Source organism: Asparagus officinalis, chromosome 9 (assembly GCF_001876935.1).
Source record: "Asparagus officinalis chromosome 9, Aspof.V1, whole genome shotgun sequence".
Lineage (NCBI taxonomy): Eukaryota > Viridiplantae > Streptophyta > Magnoliopsida > Asparagales > Asparagaceae > Asparagus > Asparagus officinalis.
Genome location: NC_033802.1, coordinates 10,690,270 through 10,700,293, shown reverse-complemented (window position 1 = coordinate 10,700,293; position 10,024 = coordinate 10,690,270). Strand labels below are relative to the sequence as shown.

Genomic DNA, 10,024 nt, shown 5'->3' with positions numbered 1-10,024 from the left:
TCGGTTTCGGCCGAGCCACTCCGGGTTTTGCGTCCGTCATTCGGTTGTTTCGGTCCTTGTATCTGCTTCGTTCGTGATTCGGTTATGCGGTTGATTGGTCTGAAATCGATTCGTTGACTTGATTCCTGATTTGGAAGTCTGGATCCCGATTAGGCAGTAAATCGGCTTTGGTGTCTGAGTTCGAGTCCGTTATATGGTTGGATGACTCGTTGACTCCCTGGACCTTTGGTTTGATTCCGCACTCGAGTGGATTCATTCCGTCGTTCACGTGCGGTTCGTCAGCTTCGTAGCCTTGTTAATCCGCTTCGTTGCGTGTCATTTGGCTTCGGTGTTGTGGACTGACGTTCGCGCTTAGATACGTCGCCCGATGGTTCATTAGTTCGTGTTGAGCCGTGTTAAGGGACCTATAAGCAATTTTCGTCGCCCGATGGTTCATTAGTTCGTGTTGAGCCGTGTTAAGGGACCTATAAGCAATTTTACATGCCTATAGTGATTGAGAATCATTAGGAGTTTATGACTATAGTGACCCGTACGACACAGTTAGGATCTAGAACACCGTGTGTAGTTGACCTGGAATTACGAGAATTGGGATGAGAAGTCTTGGTCTGTGTGAGCGGTTGTGATTGTTGATGTATATTCCGGGCTCGCGCTGGTGAAGTTTGTGTAGTCATCGGGGTGGGTCCGAGGAGTTGTGATATGATGATTGTAGTTATTTTCCAGGCTCGCGCCAGTGTCTTGTTTCGGCCTGGGGTGGGTCCGAGGAGTTGTGATATTGTGATTGTGATTATTTTCCAGGCTCGCGCCAGTGTCTTGTTTCGGCCTGGGGTGGGTCTGAGGTGAGGTGATATCGAGATTATTATTTGTTTTCCAGGCTCGCGCCAGCGTCTTGTTTCGGCCTGGGGTGGGTCTGAGGAGCAGGGATATTGAGATTGTTGATTATTTGAGATGAGTGATGAGATAGTTAGTTACCTGACCTCGATTCTTGGCTAAGTATGATTCTTGTGAGATGTAGGCCGGTTGTACTCCTTTTCGTACATAGATCGGGATTAATATTTAATTATTTACAATTCGAGACATATGGTATATATATGAGGGTTTCCTTGTTTGGATTATTTCGCTCGACGTACTACGTCTCTTGTTGTAGATTTTTAAATATTAATTCCATCTAGTAGTATGACCTTGTTATGTGGATGATTATAGGATGGCTAGCTGTATGATCTTGTTACTAGGATGTTTATGTTTTCTCCTGATTATTATACTCTAGTGATGGATTATATCTAGCTTGTTAGTATTTCAGCTGCATGTTTCTATTTGTTATTATTGTCCTTGCATTGGTCATTCAACTGTATTATTATTTTCCCGAGTGGGATCTTGCCGTGCGCCATGCACCTGACGTACACCTGTTTTCTCTGGTGTACGTCAGACTTAGAGGAAGAACAGGTTCAGCTAGGAGATCGCCAGAAGCCGGAAGATCCTCAGCAGGAGTGCCTTGTAGACGGAGCAGAAGAAGAGTCGAAGTCTATTCTTTTCATTTATTAGTTAATGGTTCCAGTTTACTTTTGTAGTTCTTCTCATTCCTGTCTGATCAATGTATTTCATATTTCTTCAGTTCATTTGTTCAGATTTGTATAAGGGCATGTTTGACCCGTATTTTTATGTCTGGGATGATTTACCATTGATGATATGTCTATTTTTATTCTGAGTTGTCTTTATATTCTCGCTATGTGTGATCGGGGACCTGTGACTTCGTATTGTAATTGTTTCTAGACGCTTAGCGTATTGGATTGAGAAGAAAAAAAAAGGATAGTGTATATTTCTTCTCAATCTAATACGTCGCGGGCTTGTTCACGTTTCGGTTCCCGAGTATTTTGGGAAGCGGGGCGTGACACCATTTTCCTTCATTTTCTGCATTTTTTGGTCGAAACAAACCGGCCCTTAAAATTTATCTCCTAGACCATAATAAAGCATCCCGATTCAAATAAAGTTGCGTTGAATTTGATAACAAGCATTAGCAATGCTCTTGGGAACAAGTTTCGATTGTAGCAGGAGAAAATACTAAATTTAGACACGAACCAAAATAAGCTGAAAAAGGTAAACGGTTCTTACAATTATCAACAGGTTTAAGCAAGCTACAACTAAATTATTATCTAAAGCAAACCCAACCATATCCAAAATTTAGGGCCAAAATAGTTTACTCGGGTTCCATACATGGAATCAATCCATATATAGTTTCAATTGAATTTACAAAAACAAGTTTTCAGCAGTTTTTCAGAAATTGTAATATCTGTGTTCAAACAATTATTTCTTACAAATGGAAAGTGATATTTAAGAAATTCTTCCTCTAACATGTTTATCTACATGTTTAGAAACGTCCTTCAAAATTTTAGGATTTTAGAGTTGATTTTGAGAATCCCAATAGTTAAAGGGAAGTTTCATGCCATTTTAAAAGTTAAAGAGCTCATTTTAGATACTCAAATCTAGGGTCGGTTTTGTGAAATTCACCCGTATTTATTCTCAGGATTCTCAACTTCCTTAGGCACAGATCTACAATCAAGTGCTAACTTGATCTAGCTCAGAAAATAAGAAAAGATTACTCATCTTTAGAGTTGCAAATGAATTCGGGTACACTTCATATATGATATTTATATTCACTTTCTAAAAGCGGGATACATATATATGCACAAATTTTCTTAAGCAAGAAAAAATTATAATCATATCCGCAAAAAAATTAAATATGCATCGGATATAAGAGAAGATCCGTATATTAATTGTTATATTTTACACCAAAGAGAGAGAACATGACCTAAACTTGTAACGTATTCCCTACTATAAATTTTTAAAAGAATATACAATATCCAAGACAAACAAAGTAATTCAATTCTCAAAGAAAGAAAATTTTATTTAATTGCTATTAATAAAAATAATTAATTATAATATAACATAAATTTAATCACGAATAAGTCAATAATACACAATTATCACAATCCACATAACCTAAAAACAAATAATCACATAAATCATAAAAATTATAAATAATGACATGGAATAAAAATTATACCAATACTCCAAATCCCCATTTTCGTTGCCACATCCCAGATCATAATTTAGAACTTGGACAAATTTTCAAAACCAACCCATTTGGAGTTTTTATTGTAAAAAACGACCCGTTTCACATTTATTTAGAGAAACCGACCTGGTTTCAGCACTGTCGATGAAACCAGGTCGGTTTTTGAAAAAAACTTTACGAAACTTCACGGGAGTTGAACTCCCGTGAAGTTTTTTCTCATAACAAAACTTCACGGGAGTTGAACTCCCGTGAAGTTTGGGAAAAAAAATTTCAAAAACCGACCCAGTTTCAACCAACTGGGTCGGTTTTTATAAATAAAATAGAAACGGGTCGTTTTTTGCAATTAAATCATGAAAAGGGTTGGTTTTGAAAATTTGTCCTTCAATCGTGGCTACCCAATTTAAAATAAAAATATTTTAGAATTCAGACTTGGGCGGGGGCCGCGCGTGCGCGTACCCCCTCAGCAACAAATAATGACGTCCACTCTCCCACTTGGGGAGATGGTAGCTCAGCACACCCACAACGTGCAATGTGGGCCACTGAACTAGGCCTGGGCCTCCTTGATCACCCAAAGACCCCGTCCAGGTAAGTATGGATCTCAGCCAGCCCACTGCCTCTATTTATTTGCATCTCAAGCTCGTAAACTCTTCAACTTGGGCGATGTGGGACTAACCAGCCAGTTCCTATTCAATTTGGCTGTTCTATTCCTTCCTTGATCTGAGCGTCCCTCAAATCTATTCCATTTACAAATGTGCTCTCCAAGTCTACATATGTTTCTTAATTTACGAATATAGTTTTTTTCCCTTAAATTTTGTTTTGGGGATTGTTAGGAGCGAGTCTTTTTTATTTTACTTTATCCTGCTCTCAAAGGTGTATAGACCCCTCTTTTAATTAGCAGTGGTTTTTTAAGCTTTCAAGAACCCATCAATTTAGAATTTCTCCCTTCTTTTTTGTTTTTTCCCCTACTACAACCAAAGATCATATGCGTTGACTTAAAACTCTTTAACAAACTCAGATTACTCAATTAAAAATTGTTGCAACTCTTAGTACTGATGAAGAAAAGCTCGTACTCATGATCTTAGCTGCAAACAATCAAATTCAATATGTTTTTTTTTTTAATATCAACCCACACTGATCAATTTAAAACGGGAAAACAAAGTAAGTTTTCACAATAAAACAGAAGGATACAAGGCAGACGGTAATGCAATGAGGAGCTAAACATAAAAGAAAATAAAAAGAGCGGTAAAAAGATTGATTTCACAAAAGAGGATGCTAGAACGTAATCTTCGCCGTTAACAATTTAGGATCAACAGGTTTTTATACCTGGCTGCAAAAAACAAATTGTTTTTACAAAAGCACTCCTCTTGAGAAGAATCACGCTTCTAACAACATTTTACATGCTGACATTAAAGAGGATTACCAGGCTTACCAACACATCACAAAACATTTCTGAAAAAAGCTCTCTACTCTAAAAGGGAATATTTCATGTCCACCTGCAACTTCTTGATCAAGAATTACACTACATATACTCCAAACCTCCGTATCTTGGTCAGCGAACCTTGCCGATGAATTCGTTGCCTGTGTCAGGCCTCTGAAAAGGAACTATACATTCCAGAAGGTCAAAAGCTGGAAAATTACTTCTCCTACTCTTGAATGCGTCTTTGTTCCTTCTCAGTATTTCTCTATGGACATCTTGCTTAACTCAATAGGTTACTAATTACTTTCAACTGCCTCATACCTGTCAACCATGTACAACATTTACAACCAAACGAGATACATAAGTTTCTCAAACATGTTAATAGGATATTTTACTTAGAACGAAGGGATTATTATTATCATAGAAATAAATTTACGACTACTAGGCTCAAGCTTCTAATTGTATGCATCTAGGCTAACGCTAATGCTTCTAATCGTATGCAACATCATCTAAGTAGAAGAAACATTGTAGTCATAATCTGTAAGCTGCCAACCCAGTAATCTATTATCTGACATATTAAGAATATTTTTGTGCCGCAGTCGTTCCTCTCTGAGTTTATCAGTCTTTATCTGGGTATGGATAAGACCTGAATTTGCACTAGCGACAATAAATCAATAAACAACAAAGCCATTGTCCCGTATTTTTACGGTCGGCTACACAAATCCTATTCTTCCATTCAATTTCGATTTTGGGACGTCTCTTCCACTAAGCTAATGTTTACCATATCTTTCTTAGTTGCTTCGCAACAAACACTAGATAGTAATTTATGCTTAAGGACATAACAGTTAGTTATGTCCTAACATATTGAGATATATGTTTTATCTTTCAGCAAGAAATCATATGTTACCATATAGAACAGGACCAGCAAATGTAACCAATTAGTGTAGGAAATATTATGAAAATGAATCTAGATTCAAGCCAATCAAACATATAATACACATGAAAATGTTAGAAGCTATTTATTTCCTGTCAATTAAAATTTATCTCCTAGACCATAATAAAGCATCCCGATTCAAATAAAGTTGCGTTGAATTTGATAACAAGCATTAGCAATGCTCTTGGGAACAAGTTTCGATTGTAGCAGGAGTAAATGCTAAATTTAGACACGAACCAAAATAAGCCGAAAAAGGTAAACGGTTCTTACAATTATCAACAGGTTTAAGCAAGCTACAGCTAAATTCTTATCTAAAACAAATCCAACCATATCCAAAATCAGGGCCAAAATAGTTTACTCGGTTTCCATGCATGGAATCAATCCATATACAGTTCATCAATAATAGAAACCTATGCAGGAGAAATCCGATAAAAAGAATAAAAACTATATAAATTCCTGTAGGCATATCTATGCGCATACCTAACTAACCGGCAGTTTGGGGCACAGGACCAGGAGGTACTGCACGAGGAGAAGGTGTTGGACCCGGAGCTGCTGTGGCCAAAGACTCTGACCCAGTGGCCATTGGGCCGGGCTGTGCTGGCCCAGTGGATGTTGGGCCGGGCTGTGCTGGCCCAGTGGGTGTTGGGCCTGACTGCGCTGGGCCACTAGGCATTACTCCAGCAGGCGGAAGGCTAGGTTCGCTAAAGCTTTCAACAGACTGCCCTATCTTTCTTCGACGAGTCACTTTCCTTTTCCTACCGGGCTGTCCAGTTGTCACAGTAGGGTCCTTCGGTTGCTGTCCAGCCTGCATATTATTTGTGTCAGCCAGAACCCTCCAAATCAATTCGAAAGAAGAAAGGGTATATTTTAAAAGATACCATGAATTTTGACGGAGGAAGGGGGGCTTTGGACAAAACTACGATAAGATATATATATTGGAGGAAACTAACCATGGACAAGTGGATTGTTACTGACAACGTTGATGTCTTGGATAAAATGTCTAACTTATCCTTATTACTCTCCGTCAACCTTAAGGTCCTTAACCCAAAAAATACATACAAGAAAAGTTTTCCAAAACATGTCAAGTGTGAAGCACATGACAACTAGCCAAATTGCTGTCAAACTCACACAAGACATCTTACCTTAATTGCCTTCATGAGCAAAGTCACATGTACTCCAGGTTAGGAGAGGGCCTAACCTCGTTTCGTAGCTTTCCCTTTGCTAATGAGTTATGTTTATACAGTGCCCATTTAAGTTCATGATGTAGCCACATCTCTTGCACATGTGCTATTCGTATAAGTTCTTGTTAAAACAACATTAAATACTAACTCATAGTCCATAGATTTTTTTTCCCCACATATGTTAGTCAATTTTAAATTGCCTTCAAACTTGATAGTTTAGTGAAAAAAGTCCATCAACCTTAATTTCTTAAAAGCAGTTCACAGTAGTTTTGAGCAAAATCCCCCAAAGTTCATAGTAACCTTCTGAAATTTATAACAATGATTAAAAGAAAATCCCAAGAACTTGGATAAAAAATAACTTATGGTCAGACCTGGTACATCTGCGGATAGATCCATGGCATCATCGATCCATTTCCAAGTGTTTGCGGATCGTAACCACCCTATCATGAAATGAGAGTCATTTTTCAGAAAGATAGCACTGCGTTCAATATAAGAAGCATCTACTTTGGGGGGAACAATTAAGACAGTAATTCAAATATGTCAAATAATAAGCATAGAATAAGGTGATGTTCTGTTCAACATGATCATGACATTCACGTTTCCAACTTTTCACAATAAAATTACAGAGAAAATGAAATAACTTGGTTTGCGTATTCTTGTTTAACTAATTACCCACCGGAAACATATAAACAACACTGGGCCTCATTGCTGCTTGATTGCCAATATATTGTTGCGGATTCATCTGCACTCCATATTGACTACCTATTGGCAAAGCATTTGGACTTGTTCCATCCTAAAAAAGAATACACTTATATGAAGACAAATCCAAGTTGTACAGTAGAATATACACAAAAAAACACAAAAAACACAAAAAACACAAAAAACACAAAACTATAGGATATTATAAATACCACTGGCTTATTGCCTGGTTGTACCCCAGCATGGGGTTGTAAATATGGTACAGCCGGAACGACGTGAAACTGATAGGCTGGATTACCAACCTTGGACATTCCTTGAGGAATCTGATGCAGTGAAAGAATATTAACTGAAGCAGGTCTAATTTTAAATCTCACCAAAAACTAAATATCCTATTTTGATGATTATATTGTTGCCCATACCTGAGACTCTTTTCCTTGTGGTGGCCTCCCACGCCGTCGTCTCCCTTCATCTCCATTTTCAACATCCACAATCTTTCCAACACCTTGAACACCATCCTTGTCTGGCTTATTTGCTTTATTTATGCGAGAAATAATCTTAGGCCGTGTATCATCATACGTGGTATCACTGAGAAGAAACTTCTCTGCCTCCCGTATCAACTTTAGAGCAAGTTGATACTTATCGGATAAAACCCCTACCTCAACAAGCTGAAGGCATCTCATTGATAAATAATCATAACGATCCACACGGTTGTTAGCAATGATATCTTCTGAAGGTCGGTTCATAACATGCAAGCGCTTAAAGTCCTTCTTCCAGCGATCTAAAACGAACTGAGATGGAATCTCATGCACTTGTTGCAGTTTGAAGACAGACAAAGCATGTCTACAGAGAATACCCCTGAACTCGAAAGAGCCACATATGCAGCGAACATCCTTTTTTTCTGCATCATAAAGAACTCCATGATTCTTATTCATCGTCCTCTTACCATCTTCCAGAAAGATACATTCCTTCACATCAAAGGTAGAACTTGACCCATCCACACTGACAACTGACGCATGGCAGTACATTATGGCCTCAATCTCGTCTTGGAATTTTTTGAACATGTTAATAGTGTACACCTTGGACAACTGCTCTTCCATGTAAAACTTCGACACTGCAGGCCGTCTCTTATGGAATGTCTCAAAATCTGCTTGGGCTTCCTTTTCATACTTACTCTGTAAAGCCATCTCATATTTACTAATGAACTGCTTTAAGGAGGTCTTTTGATCAACATAACCTTCAAAGAAGGGTGTAGGAGATTCATTTCGTTGAATAGTGGACATACCTGCCCAAAATGAATCTTTCAAATAGGCTGGTACCCATGAATGACGAAACTCATACAACAAGCTTAACCAATCATTACCCTGAAGCCCATACATCTCCACCATCTTCCTCCATTCCTCCTCAAACTCATCCATCCTCAACGAGTCATACACTGCCTTCTGCAATTGCTTGTGAATAGCTCTATACTCGGCCAACCCACCCAAATTCTCTGGGACTTTCTTCATTATCTGAAACAAGCAGAAACGATGACGAACCCCTGGTAGCACCTCAGCAACTGCACTCTGAATCCCTTTGCAATAATCTGAAATCACAGCATTCGGCATGTATCCTGACATACAAGCAATCCAAGCCTTCAGCAACCAAATGTATGTCTCTGCCGTCTCATCAGAAAGCAAACCACAGCCCAACAACACAGGCTGGCCGTGATGATTCACACCAACAAAACATGCAAGCGGCAAATCAAATCTATTCGATATACACGTTGTGTCCAACGTAACCACGTCACTATAATACTGGTAAGCAGCCCTAGACCTTGCATCAGCCCAAAACACATTTCTAGCACAACCCTCCTCATCCAAATCAACCACATTGAAAAAGTTTGAATTTTTCGCTTGCATCCGCGTAAAAAACAACCTAATCGCCTCCGAATCTCCCTCCCCAAATCTCAACCTCCCTCTCTCGACAAAACTCCGGCACTCGTTTTCCCTAAACAAAAGCTCCTCAAGCGCAGCCAATTTATCAACATGCACAGATTGTACCGGCTCCTCACTCTGAGCTACCATATTCTCCTCTTGCTCCCTCAGCGCCTTCTTCTTCGCAAATCCAGTCAAATGCTTATAACAATTCAAAAACCTCGCCATCGAGGGGCTAACCGGATGATTATGATCCAAGCTAGCCAGCTCCAAATGCAACAACCCATCTCCCCAAAGCTTAACCCTGACCCTAGCCTGACAATTAGTAGTTGCACTAGTTCTCTTCCTAAATTTAGGTTCTGGCCTTTTCCTACCCCCTTTACAACACATCAATTCTAAGTACAGGCAATGCCCTTCTTTAGTAAACGAAGATCTGCGAACTGAAACCCCGAACCCAACTCGGCGAGCGTAGCGTTTATAGAACTTGGAAACTTCTTGGTGGGTTTTGAAGACCATACCCACCTCGGGAACGCCGTCGTAACCGCCGTCGGCGCCGTCGTCGTCGTCATCGTCGAGTTCCAGCAATTCGGCGTCGGCTTCCTGGAAAAAGATTTGACTTTTTTTAGGGTTAGGATTTTTTTTCCCTTTTTTTAGGGTTAGGATTTTTTTTTCCTATTTTTTAATTTAGGGTTTTGAGTTCTGACCTGGGAATTGAGATCGCGGTTAGCGAGGCGAGCGCGTCTAGGGTTTTTGGGGGGTCGAGCGCTGGTGCCTTCGTCCATGGCCGGAGGGTACCGGAGGTGACCGGAATCG

General features: G+C 39.4%; 1 protein-coding gene across 3 annotated transcripts; it reads right to left on the bottom strand.

The window, feature by feature from the left end:
* Window positions 4,306-10,018, bottom strand: LOC109823701 (protein FAR1-RELATED SEQUENCE 6-like). 3 transcript variants are annotated; one of them, XM_020390037.1, is made up of 7 exons: window positions 9,916-10,018; window positions 7,718-9,811; window positions 7,511-7,621; window positions 7,276-7,392; window positions 6,971-7,039; window positions 5,899-6,223; window positions 4,338-4,805 (listed from the first exon to the last, which is right to left on the bottom strand). In XM_020390037.1, the coding sequence occupies exons 1-6, from the start codon at window positions 9,991-9,993 to the stop codon at window positions 5,903-5,905; spliced, it is 2,790 nt and encodes a 929-aa protein (XP_020245626.1). In that variant the 5' UTR covers window positions 9,994-10,018; the 3' UTR covers window positions 4,338-4,805; window positions 5,899-5,902. The 3 variants fall into 3 exon arrangements, with proteins under 3 accessions (XP_020245627.1, XP_020245626.1, XP_020245628.1); XM_020390038.1 differs by lacking the exon at window positions 7,511-7,621 and having other exon boundaries at window positions 4,306-4,805; XM_020390039.1 differs by lacking the exons at window positions 4,338-4,805; window positions 5,899-6,223; window positions 6,971-7,039 and having other exon boundaries at window positions 7,278-7,392; window positions 7,511-7,644.

Bases quoted from the DNA above. Each gene is read 5' to 3' on its own strand.
- LOC109823701 (XM_020390037.1), bottom strand. From the start codon at position 9,993: ATGGACGAAGGCACCAGCGCTCGACCCCCCAAAAACCCTAGACGCGCT. The intron at 7,393-7,510 runs GTATTTATAATA...ATTCTTTTTTAG, and splicing joins AACCAGGCAATAAGCCAGTG to GATGGAACAAGTCCAAATGC. The intron at 7,040-7,275 runs GTGGGTAATTAG...ATTTCATGATAG, and splicing joins GTGTTGTTTATATGTTTCCG to GGTGGTTACGATCCGCAAAC.